Source organism: Botryllus schlosseri, chromosome 10 (assembly GCF_051294905.1).
Source record: "Botryllus schlosseri isolate E-star chromosome 10, Bs_hap1, whole genome shotgun sequence".
Classification (NCBI taxonomy): Eukaryota; Metazoa; Chordata; class Ascidiacea; order Stolidobranchia; family Styelidae; genus Botryllus; species Botryllus schlosseri.
The window spans coordinates 9895393-9908473 of NC_137245.1; the positions used below are offsets into that span (position 1 = coordinate 9895393).

The 13081-nt window shown below is 41.5% G+C and overlaps 1 protein-coding gene across 1 annotated transcript; it reads right to left on the bottom strand.

Moving 5' to 3' along the window:
- Positions 1-6717: 6717 nt before the first annotated feature.
- On the bottom strand, positions 6718-10829 carry LOC145448198 (uncharacterized). Its single transcript, XM_080326548.1, has 6 exons — positions 10674-10829; positions 10562-10593; positions 10385-10497; positions 8988-9048; positions 7032-7147; positions 6718-6850 (listed from the first exon to the last, which is right to left on the bottom strand). The coding sequence occupies exons 1-6, from the start codon at positions 10723-10725 to the stop codon at positions 6823-6825; spliced, it is 402 nt and encodes a 133-aa protein (XP_080182674.1). The 5' UTR covers positions 10726-10829; the 3' UTR covers positions 6718-6822.
- Between the last annotated feature and the right edge of the window lie 2252 nt (positions 10830-13081).

The following is a 13081-nucleotide window of genomic DNA, read 5'->3' on the forward strand; positions in this document are numbered from 1 at the left end:
GTCAAGCCTACGAGTTCTACGAGCAATAGCTCTGAGATTAGGAAAATGGTTTCCTATTTTCTTGTAACTCAAAACGTCACAATCCATGCTCTCACGCTCTGCTGCGAAATATATTTCGACTTCATTTTCTAATATATTTTCCTTGGTTTGATCTGAAGCTATTATGCTCTTTTGTCTTGGTGTAGTTAAGGGCATGAAAGTGAACAAGCCTGTGTTAACTATCTCCCTTTCTTCGCTGCTGTTCTTCGCTGTTGTGATCAAAACTAGAACGTTGTTCGCAGACTACAAGCTACAATGCCAGCATCGTTATTATTGTTCACAGTAACCACTACAACTATACGGTGTAAGTCAGTAAGGTGATGTAATGCATTGGCACTGGATTTCCCTGCACGAGAGGGATATTCTTGTTAAGTCGCTGCAAAATCACACGGACTGAGAGGAATTTTCAGGAAAACAGCAAATTAGATTAGAACTAAAATTAGAAAATAGAAGCATTTAACGAATTAGATTAGAATTAGAATTACAGCATAGGAGCATTACTATATAATTATCTAGTTGTCCAAGTCTGTCCAGAGTCCCGAGACATCGCAGTGGTATAATCACCAGCTGAAACACCAATGGGTTGCAGGTTCGATTTCGATCGAGGTCGACTCCAGAATTCCTGCCTAAGTGTTGGACGTTTATCTAGGCTCCTCCTCGCCATCTCATCCGCGTAAGCGGTGTCTTATAAAAAGAGCCTAGAAGTGGCCGTGCTACAAAGTCGGCAACTACGGAATAAAAATTAAAAATTGATCTGGCGTGAATGACCATAGTAGTCGACAAACACCATGAATACCACAAACAACAACAAGTCTGTCCAGAAGGTTTTGTTACGTATTCGCTGCGTAGGCCTATATAGTACTCAACCGCCGGTACCGGGTCCGTGACGACCTTCCTGCCTGTCCGCCAGGTATATTACAATTATATGCCTTAATTTCAAGATGCAATATGTTGAAGGCGTGCCCATTGATAAAATATAACATCAAATATTAAACTGATTCAGAACTTCGTGAGGTAAGATTAGGCCTGGAAACATATTCGATTTTACTCGAAGCTCAATCCGTGTCATTTGATGACATGCGAGCGACAAGTACGAGCTGACTCTCTAAACCAGGGGCGGGCAACTTCTCCAGTCTGAGCCGGATTCCTGAATCGAAACATTAAACGCGCATTTATTCACCTAAGGATTAATCGTAATAAATGTAAACATTAATTTTGAAGCATAGAGACCAAAGCAGTATTAAATGAACTACTAACGTAATGTATTTCAATAAATGTTGAAGTCAATGAGACATCTACGGTCGTTCAAAGTTGTGTACGCAGGTTCTTTGAAGTCTGGCTGCATGCCGAACACAAAGAAAACAAGGAACTATTATTTGTTTTCCGAAAAAAAAAAACGAAAAACCTACAGTCACTATAATTTTACGCAGCAAGCAAGTCGTGGAAAATTGCGAAAGACTGTGACCGGGTGCTCAAAATCACGTTGTTGCCCGTCCCTGCTCTAAACAGTGCAGTTTGCACGATCATTGGTTTTCGATTCATTCATTTCGTGCAGAACCGTAATTACCGCATCCCAACCCCCCAATTGACGGGCGCCGAGCTTGAAGGGGGCCAAAAGTTATTTCATGAATGAACAATGAAAATAAATTATAGAGTATTTCTTTTAAACTTCATCCAACTTTTTACAAATATTTTTCGCGCTTTGCCCGATTTAGTGTCACTAAATGCCTTGGTTATTGGGTGCCCTTCCTCCAACAAATACGCATGATTTATGGCAGTGCTTCCCAAACCTTTTCGAGCTACCGCCCCCTGGACAACGAATAAAGTGCCAGCGCCCCCCGACACCCCACTCACCCGGCCTAAATCATAAACCGAAAGTTGTTCTGCATTTATTACAGCTAATAATGAGACGGCTGAAGCTGGTGTATTATTATTATCATCATCCTCGTCAAATTGGGTTTGATTTTTGATAAGAACAATCTCATAAAATCTGTCATCTCTAAAATCTCCAGCGTCCACGTCTCGTATTGTCAAGTCGGTTTCTGCTGTGACTCGGAAACTTTGTCACGGCACTGAAAAACGATCTATCGAATATGAGCGGGTATAAGAGCAACTACGAAAGAGTCAACTCGACTCTAGTGAGAGTATTTCTTTGATTCAATTGTGTATCCAGAACGAATGAACTTACGGTTGAACTCAAAATTGTTCTACACTACAATGTAATCAGCTCCTCAATCATTTCATGCTCGGGAACTTCACTGAATGGATTGATTATCCGGTGAGGAATTTTTAATTAGAATATATCCTGGAATCAAATCACGACATCCTCGTGTAATTTTCTGAGATGATTGATTTATGTTTCTCGATCAAAATCGGGTCTTCGAGCTCGACCACGCGGTAGCTCATGCAAGCTTGAGAATTGAAACAGTTCACGTGTCGCAACATTTAGATGAAATATCACGGGCTTATCATTGAATTCAGACAGTGCGATTTTCAACTTTATCCGGTTTCATTATTACTAAGAACGGATATATCCAACTAATAAATTTTTTAAAATATGCTCGTCAAGTAGAAGCGATATCGTTTCTCGCAACAGAACGCCATGTCGAATGCCACTGCCGCAACACTGGAAAATCCACGATCGTTTGAAACACAGAATAAAATCACGCAAGACAGTTTTTCCTAAAAAGCTATCATACCTTGCATTGAGCAATAACTGCGTAAATACTTTGTAGTTATCACAGCACACAATGAACCTTGCTTTCAGGGATACTGCCGACTGCTAAATTAGTCCATTGATGGGCAGGATCAACATTGTCAAGTAACGATGGACTTTCTCGGTACAGCTGAATAAATAGACGGGCGACCCTAAATGGGCCCTGACTGAATCGATTCTGCATTTTTTACTGCGAACTTAGCTGCTTTATTAATCAATCGTTTCAACACTATGCAGCAGTTGCCTTATAAATTTACACCACTCCCATTTGCTCTCAGCGTCCCCCATCACCTAATTTTATAGTCAGCGCCCGCAATCGCCCATTTCATGGCCACGCCCCCTTTACGCTCGCGAACGCCCCCAGGGGGCGCTGGCACCCACTTTGGGAACCACTGATTTATAGGAATAGGCATTTCGGCGTCAGCCATTGCCGCGCTGCCACGCACCAACACCTGATGAAGTTTAGGAGAGCATAAAGGACTCCGAAAAGTGCGCCAAAGATTCGGCAGAGAGAACACCTTGGCCGAAAAGGACTGCCCTTTGTTGTGAGAAAACTGCGATATATATGTGTCAAATTGTCCTTAGGCACCTAAATGGCTGGCACCGAATTTCGCTGTCCTGACAACCTGTACCTCACAGGAAAAATACCATCACACAGAAAACAGTTATTTTCCAGTGAAGAAATACCAATTTGGAATCGTGTTTGTCTTTTAGTGTAGTACGCTTGGGCGATTTCAATATCTATTCACTATATACAACAGACAGCAGGTCACGAAATAATGACATGCAACGAAGTAATTATTTCAACACAACCGCCAAATATGTTTTGTTATTAAAATAATTAATAATAAAAATATTTATAGCAATATAGGCCTACGCAATCACCAATATTATTGACCGATTCGGTCATGAATCATAAATAATTCCCTCGCTTCGCGCGATTAGGCTACATAAACTCTCTGCATGCACTGAGTAGTATACTGATGAAAACATCCATCTAACTGTAGGAGGAATAAGACCAACGTTTTTAAGGGGTAGGCTGACGAAGTGCTTTTTCGGCCCTGGTTTTGTGGATGGTCAGGAATAGATGTGATCAGGTATGTTCGTGTGACGCATTAGCCAGAGTAGCCTACGTCTGGTGTTAGTGGGCAATGAGGAATGAGCATTAATCAAAGTGGCACGGCAAGGTGCTTGGTTCGACTCCGAAACACTTCTTCTCTCGATATTGTCGAAGAGGAGAAAATTATTCGAGTTGGCGTGGTCGGTTAAATCCATGGCCTACGGCGCGAAAGACTGTAAAAGACTCTCGGCGGTAGCACGTTTATCTGGGCAAGGCAATTTTACCTCGACTCAGCAGACTCACTGCCGTAAAATCATTTGAATACCATCATGAACCTAATTAATTACCAACCCGGACATCAAGTCTGGGGCATGTTTAGGGTGTGTTGGTACTGCATTGCAATCCAGACTTAATGTCTGGGGTATGTTTGTGATGTGTTCGCACTGCGTTGGAGCCAGGACATTTATGTCTGGGGTATGTTTGAGTGTGTTGGTATTGCGTTGCCACACTTGAAGACACCCCATAGTTACCCTAGACAAGATGTCCTTATGTTCAGTATGCTCCTTATTGCCAAAATGAAAGGCACCCTTTGAGAAAGTAGGAGTATATTTTCCTGTTGCGCCTGATACGCGGTCCGCCGTTCACATTGTTGTTTTTGTAGTAGTCCGTTCGGTCCGCAGTTCCGCTTGGTCAGCCGTTTAGATTTGAGCTATTTTGATATGGCCCACTCGGTCCGCAGTTCCGCTCGGCCCGCCGTTTAGTATTACATGTTCCGTTACATGACGAAATGAATATAGTCCGTTATAGTAATTAACATCTGCGTAATCCGCACACACATTCACGAGAATACGAAAAAACAAAAATCACCACACTGACCATACCTCTCATTGTAAGTCAAATTTATTTTTCCGGAAGCAGTCAGGGAATCGTCAAAACGAGACAGTATCTATTCTGTACCATCGACTCGAATTTCGTCTTGAATGTCACACCCGTGCTTGTGGACTCTGGTACGACGTGCGATTGGCGCCTGGCGAATAGATGAGTGCTGAGTTGGAGCCTGATCTATTCTGCTTTCTTTTCGCCAGTCAAGAATCGCAATAACGCATGCTCAATTTCTCATTGTTCGGGCAGGGCTTACAAGAGACCTTGTGTAGTACCAAAGAGGGCCTTGATGGAAGATTGTAGGCTATTAGTATCTGGCTAGCTTTTTCAAGTTTTCCTGTTGGAGACAGACACCAATTCAAACTTCTATCCTTGTACATTACGTATCGCTGTAGAGATCAATACATTTCCTCCTGATGGTCAGGTCACAATCAACTTAACTATCTATTGCTCCATTTCACCAAGGCAAATGAATTTAGTGGTATAGGAAAACAGCGTGATTAATATTGGAACTTAGGGAATGCATCTCTGCGATCGATCGATCGGACACGCGACTACGACATCAATGAACACGACAATAACACCAAATTGAAATGGATATAAGGCAAGGGCGGGCAACTTATTCAGTCGGTGGGCCGGATATGGGGAAAGAAGTACTTGACGGGTCGGATTCCTGAATCGATACATTAAACGAGTATTCATCCACCTTTACATGAATTAATCGTATGTAATGTAAATTTTAAGTTTGAAGCATAGAAACCAAAACAGAATTCCATTAATTTATTAATGTAATGTATTTCAATAACTTTTGAAGTCAATGAGACATCTGTGGTCGATCAAAGTTGGAGACAGGTTTTTTTGAACTCTGACCGCATGACGCATACAAGGAAAACAAAGAACTAAATAAGAACTAAAAACCACTAGTATTTGTGTCCAAAAAAAGAATGAAAAACGTACAGTCACTATATAATTTGCGGTAGTGAGCAAGTACTGGATAATTGCGGTAGACTGTGACCGGGGTCCGTGTGTTGCGCGCCCCTGCATGTTATAATGTATTGTATACGAACGAGGGGTTGGAATTCTTTTCAAATTCACCAAGATATCAATTCATTACGGTCGAGTACATGCGTCAATGCCGATAATGCAAGCCTTTTCGTGTTGACGGACTTACGCGTAAGCTCAACGCTCGCACTCTACTTAACACACACGCTAGGCACATTATCATGTGCGACTGGAAACTCTCTGCGGGCCGCTCAATATCAGGCCGCCGTATGTTGCCCGTCCCTGATATAAGAGGAGTATTCTGTAGGCTATGTAGAACTGTGGGGAGATTATCTCTGGCACGTTCGAATATGTATATATAGCCCACATCCGGGTTGTAACCAAGTCACAAGGTTATGTCTTCTGAGTTACAAGTCAATTTGACTTTTATAGTTTTGACTCGACTCAAGTCGGGTCATTTTCAATTCACCATCGATTCAGGTGCGAGTCCAAGTCAGAGTGTTTACTGTTCAGTATCGAGTTACGTCAGGCTCAATTCGAATTCACCTCTGTGAAACTCTTGATGTAGGCGGCCTCGGATTCATAATATAATAATTTTTCTCACTCTAAAAATGTTTATTCAAACAGATAAAAGACAGTTTATTGGCCCATATCTCAATTATCCGCCCTTCACTAGACTCAAACAAGTCATGTAGACTGTGTCGAGTCACATCACTTGGTCGAGTCATGCTTACGATTTGAGCATTAGGTGAAATGTCATTCCACAGAAATAAATACTTGCTATATAGCTTATTTATTTGTAGTAAAACAGTGATGTTTCTGTACAATTCGATGATTGAAAAAATAGGGTTCTTTTGATAACGCGAAAGTTGGAACACTGAACAACAACTGAACGAAACGTTGAACCATATCCATCCTGTGCTCTCGCAAAAGGTAAATTATAAAAGGGAGCATAGGTAATATTTCGATGATGTGATGCTGTTCCCAGTTCGGTACTGCAGATAAGACGGAGACAGAATGCACAGAAAAAGCCTTTATTTGAACAGACAATAAGCGAAAGCTGTCCCAGTATGAAAGCTACTGTCAGATCCCGTTTTAAATCGCGATTCGCATATCCAGGGCATCAACAGGATCCATTCGAGTACCATATACTGTCAAAAGATGTTCATCAGGTAATATCACAACAGAAGATGGAAATTCGCATGCAAACTTCATGTGATATAAGTAATAGCCGGATGCTATTCATCAGTTCTATCGTGTTACGAGCAGTGAAAGCGTGCGCTAATCTGACACCAATCTGAAACGAACAAGAAAGTCATGTATGATTGTTACCTTGTTTCACCCTCACATCCAATGCATCTATTGTCGACGCGTTTCGTATCCTCCAATCTGCATACCGGTGCGTATATCATAAAACATATCCCGCTAGTTCCCATCTCTCCACAGCTCTGTGCAAATGTATAATTTGAGCAGAAATAGTTTTTCAAGAAATCGTAGCAGGAAGAAATGATATTTAGAAAATATCCAAAGACGAAGAGGTCATGTATTTCTGGGATCACACAAAAATATATGAACAGCTTCTTTGAGGTACAGAACTTCAATATACAATTGAATAGTATATTCATATTGAAATGAACCCGAATATTTTCGGCTGACACTCGTCAGGGGTAATCGTCAGCAACTAGTAGAGAATTCGAAAGAACGGCGTATATCAACAATCGTAACACAAAATATGACGTCACCAGCACGAAATGTCGAATACGAGAGCGTTCAATGTACTATTTTTAGATGATACACGAACTCTTTTTGTTGACACAGCCTTGGCTGGTGTATTTTGATAAAAGTCGACTCCAATAAGGCACACAAATGAAAGTGTGAGCGACCCTTTCCGAGTATGCGAAATCTGGCGTCTCGATAATTTTTCGCACAGGCGGGATTATCCAACAAGTGTTTGCCAATTGCAGAATTTATGGCCTTTGATTGTTCCGCATCAATCTTGAGCGGGTGAGTTAAGGGTGAGCTTTTCACCGAGCGTGTTCTAATGAATCTAGGGACATGCTGATTTATGTGTTCCTGCAAGCGCTTTGACGTTCTTCCCACGTTGCCACAATCACAGGGACACTTAAATTCGTAAACTACATTGCTTTGCTGAAGTGCGGGTAGCACGTCTTTACGTGTTGCAGGTAGCAGTTGCGTTGTCGTGAAAATCACGTTGGTCTTCACTGTGTCGTAACACTTATTGACCGCTGAAATCAATTGCTTTTCAAAGCGGGTGGAAATAGGCCCTATCCAAGGTAGATGGATGTAAACATTTTTGGTTGTTCGTTCGGTAGGCTCTGTTGACTTTTCTGCATTGAAATGCGTTACCTTCCTCTCTATGCCACGGTTGATGACATGTTCAGGGTAACCGTTATCAAGTTAGATTTCCCGGATATTGTCAAGTTCTGAGTTCAGTTTATTGCAGTATCAGTGCGCAGTCGTGTCTTGGAAATCCGCGCCTTCGATTTGATATAAACGATTGAACTTTGAATTTACTCAGGAATAGTGGTTGTGTATATTAGCCTAAAGATGAATATGGATTCCGTGGCGAGGTTTCAATCCCGTTACTGGGCCAGATTAGGAAAAGAAACTTCAGGAATTTCTATTTCAAACTACTGTTCACTAATTTGCTGAGACTGACGACTTCAAATCCCAGATGAGATCACCTTGATTGACCTTACTACTGCAACTTGCTATTTTTTCCACGAACTCCATCAACACACCCATCAACGACAATGTGTTTGTATCAAGAGGCTATTGGGACTTTGACAATTAATATGCGTTTGCATAGTAAGGATGTTTCATCTCAGACGGTCATGCTGTTAATGTGAGTTCTGAAGTTTTAGCAAGTATGAAACGAAACTGCATCGTGATTACTCTATACCTAAAAATTACAAATCATATTATAGGCCTATATCATTTTTCACATCTAGAGGCTTCGCAGACCCCGGTTGAGAACCCATGTACTAGAATGAAAAATTTCCATACGCAAATGACCCCATTGCCGTTGAGACCCCTATAGGTTGGGAAACCTTGATGAAGAGAGTGTTTGGATTATAAGTTTAGTCAGTTGACATTATTCCAACGCCATCGAATATATACATTATGGACGTTAAATATGACCGTACTGAGCAACGTCCACAAATTCGCCACCTATCCAAATAATATATAGGTCTACGTTTTGTATACTGTACGTGGTGGGAAAATCGCGGCAGATCAGTTGTTTCCGTCGCGGTGGAATCGACTTACGAATGTTTCCATGTCTTCACCGTCGAGTTCGCCATCACATTCTCCATTCCAGTAGCGTATTCTGTAAAGAAGTTGGCCTAACTTTAAACGCAGTGCCTCTTAAACCTTTCAGATCGGCGGATCGCGACTCAAGTGTTTTTCATGGACTCTCGCGACCCGAACCTCACACGTCCGAAAAAGGCACATGCTGCGTTTTTCGAGTGAAACAGACAAGACAGCCAGACAGTCGTAGTAGGTTACACATGGAGTTGCTGTAATTGATTCATTACTGAAATCATAGATTGAGTGTCACTAATGTCGGTAAAAGTCTCCTTCTTAATATTATCAAGTGTGAAAGATGACTGCGTTTCTTTTGTATGTGGGGTTAGTGGTGCTATGATCTTTTGCACCAGAGCAGTTTTACATGTAGTAACTGTAGTAAATTTTAGGCAACTTACGACGGCCGCCACGATCTTAGAAGTTGGAATAAGCGTTATCGCGGTTGGGAATCAGTGATTGAGATTCCAGAATGTTTCATTTTCGGATTGAATACTTCGCATTCGCACATTTTGATACCGTAGATTTCGATGATTCCGCATTATTATATGGGACAATGGGCACGTGAGTATCAGTGATGAGCATCGGAGCGGAGTCGGAGTCTATTCGGAGCGGAGTTTCGCCGATTTTGTGACAGTCGGAGTGGAGTCGGCGTTTACTACAGATATTTTCCGGAGATTTTCGGAGTGTTGTAACTTTTGTCCCCGATATCCTTGGATATCGCTGACCAGAAGACACTTTTGATTACAAACCAAAACACAGACAGTCGACATCTTGCAAAGTTGTAATTTGACGGGAAACATCAAAAAATGATTGCCAAGTGCATAAAAATCAGCGTCCTGCACTGCGCCTCCTGCACTGCAATTGGGGACTGGAGAGTAGACAATACTATACGGCCAACCATATCATCACATTTATTTAGTAAAACACATTACCAAGTGTGACCTGCCTTCCACTCTAATGATATGGTTCGAATGGTATATGATTGGCCACGAGCTATCTTAACCCAGTTATCTAGCAAGGCATTTTCGTTGAGCAGTGTCTGTAGTATCTGATGTTCGGATACTTGACGAGATTCTTCGGAGTATCTCGGAGTCTGGGATTGAGCTCTTCGGAGTCGGAGGGAGTTTTCCTCAGACACGAAAGTTGCCGGAGGGATTCGGAGTCTCAAAAAGCACTATCCGCTCATTACTGGCTGAGTATGGGTGTACCAGAGTGCGCTACGGGATTTGAGAGTTGTGGCGGTAAGCAAGAAGTTAAGATGTATATTAGTAATGATATGACTATAGTCAGTCTCACCTAAAGCATTATCCTTCCGAAATAATATTCTCAACTACACATTTCAAGTGCCGTTTACTTACGACGTTTTTCCTTGGCAAGCGCTGCATCGATTCCCAAACTGCTGTACATTAGCGATGCAAGTTGGAGCAAGTATGCGTGGGCAAAATCCCCTTTGCTCGCGAGATGAGCATGACTGAAACGCATTAGCATTAAAGAATGAGAATAATGATACATAAAAACGTACGAAACACTCTCACATGTTTCGTGAATGATCTCGTTTCGGAGGCATCTGCAAAAGAGAGATCACACACAATATTTGTCAGACCTGCCTATGCATCGACCAGTGACTTTTAGAAAGATTTTACTCACATGACCCACCCATGCAGGTAGTGGCTACAAGTAGGAGTAATACGAACTTCATACTGATGTCTTCGGTTATTTTATGCTGCTTAACTGACGAAACATCAGTGGCACGCGCGATTTAAATATGGATCGTCGCGGTATAAGAACGAAGAAGCGAAATCCTTCCTTTGATTTTAAGAACTGTTGCGGCATCAGCGTATGATCCAACGTCTGAATTGAATTCCTACTTCCTGAAGCTACATGGCAATTGAATGCGGAAATTGTTTGCGGGTAAAGTAAATCCTGTCATTTAGAGTTGATTCGTTCTGTACACGTCCCTATTTCCGTTTGCATACATGAATGGCATGCTGTATCCTAGGTTTCGCGACGTTCTGCAGTGAGATATGTCGGAATGTTCGACTATATATCTGTAGACGCGCGATGTACCAGTATCGAATGAGAAGGGCAACATATTCACCTTTTAATAATCTATGAGCTGGAATCGCTGCACAGAGTCCAGGGATTGCCAAACTCTTTTGGCCTTGGTCCCAGATATATGTTTAGTTACGAATCTTGGTTCGCTATGTGATGTAAATTCGGTAAATCGTCATTTTTCGAAACAATGACAGCAGCTTTCGTTTGAGGCCATTTTTATTGAATTTTGCACTCAGATCGCCAACTGGAAGACTCCCGTATCTGTATACGAAAAGACCAGGAAATGAAAAGACGTTGTATATTTTGCACTTGATGTTTTTGCGGCATTATACACCGACTCATGATATACACACTAGGGTTGCTCAAACATAAGGTACAACTTTACAAAATCCTGTGAAGTGGTATTAGCAAAAGCAACAAATGATATGTATTTATTTATCTATATATTGCATCGCACCAACCATCGAGAACCTGGTTCCGAACCCGATTCCCAGCAATGGCATATTTCGAAGCGACTGTGGTACAACTGGGCTCATCCTACCGTAAATCCCTGTTATCAACAAATCAACCTTCGAATGGTGGTATATCAATGAAAGTGACAAAAAGATTGTTCGGTAGCTCTGTCACATCGGTTTATCTATAATAGCGTCACACAGGACGTTCCGCTTCAGCAAATTGTAAAGGCGATGTCGAAGATGCTTTCAGCTCGAACCACTTATAGCTCTCTGCACTATACATTTTGAAAGCGTTGGCTCAAGTATCAGTCAGGGTTCATATTGGTTTTATTTTTAAGACACCGCTAACGCGGAATAGATGGAGTAGGAGCCTAGATAAACCCCAGCACTTGAGATGAGATATTGTAGTCGACTTTGGTCGGACACGAAACCGCAACCTATTATAGTGCTGCAGCTGTGGTTCATACCACTGCGCAGTCTCGCCACATGCAGTGCATTTCGTTCTTACTGTTGTGTGACTGCAGAAAGTACTAAATAGGCTATTCCCAAACGGAAATATGAATATTTTGAGTAAACTTTTCTAACAACGCAAATGAAATTTTTGAAATTGGCATGGTGCATGTTCGTTTAGTGCTAAATTTCGTTTCATACTGACAGCGTCATATGGAGATTGCTCCGAATTTGAAATGCTAAGAATGTTAGCCAAATATGTTATAATAAAGTGAAAAAAACTGTAATGTATAGGAAATGTTCACAGTGAAAAACTACCAAGGTTCGTTTGCGACCATAAACCTCAAAACTTCTGAGGTTCACACACTGAACGTAAGCGTGAACCTCACGTTTACACCACACAACACAAAAATATCATGATGAATTTTCATTTAAAATCCGGTACAGTACTCCCTTTCACTGCACACAACCTGCGGCATTCACAATTCGGCTACATATTGCGCCTAATTGCCTGCAACCCAAAATGGAGTGTCATCAGCAGAGGTGGTCAAAGTAGTCAAGAAAGCTACTCAAGTAGAAGTAGAAGCAGCGACGAAAAAATCTACTCAAGTACGAGTAGAAGTACTTCTCCCATAAGCCACCTAAATCTGCTTGAAGTAGAAGTAGAATTGTCTGACTTTAAATCTACTCAAGTAAGTAGGTAGTTTTGAAAACAGTCTTAATTCGTTCGCATGGACTTTGAAAAGCTGTAAATTGAGCTATACGGAAGGTGCAGAGAGCTTGAATCATTTTGATGCATCCCAGGAGGTATCAATTTTCGACAGAATAAGAATTTTTCCGCAGCATGGGAGGCAAATTAGAGTATTGATATGAAAGTACGATACTAACCCTTTGTTTACTAGATGAACCCGTTTTAGAGAATATTATAGCATGGCATCCTAACCCATATTATAAAGTCCCAAGTTTAGGCGAAGAGCAATACGCAGAAGTTGTATCGGATACGGTTTCAACACTTTGCGCGATTAGTATACGTTAATAACAAATATTGTGGATCGTCAAATTTATATTTAGTGTGGCTTTATTTTCGGAAAATAG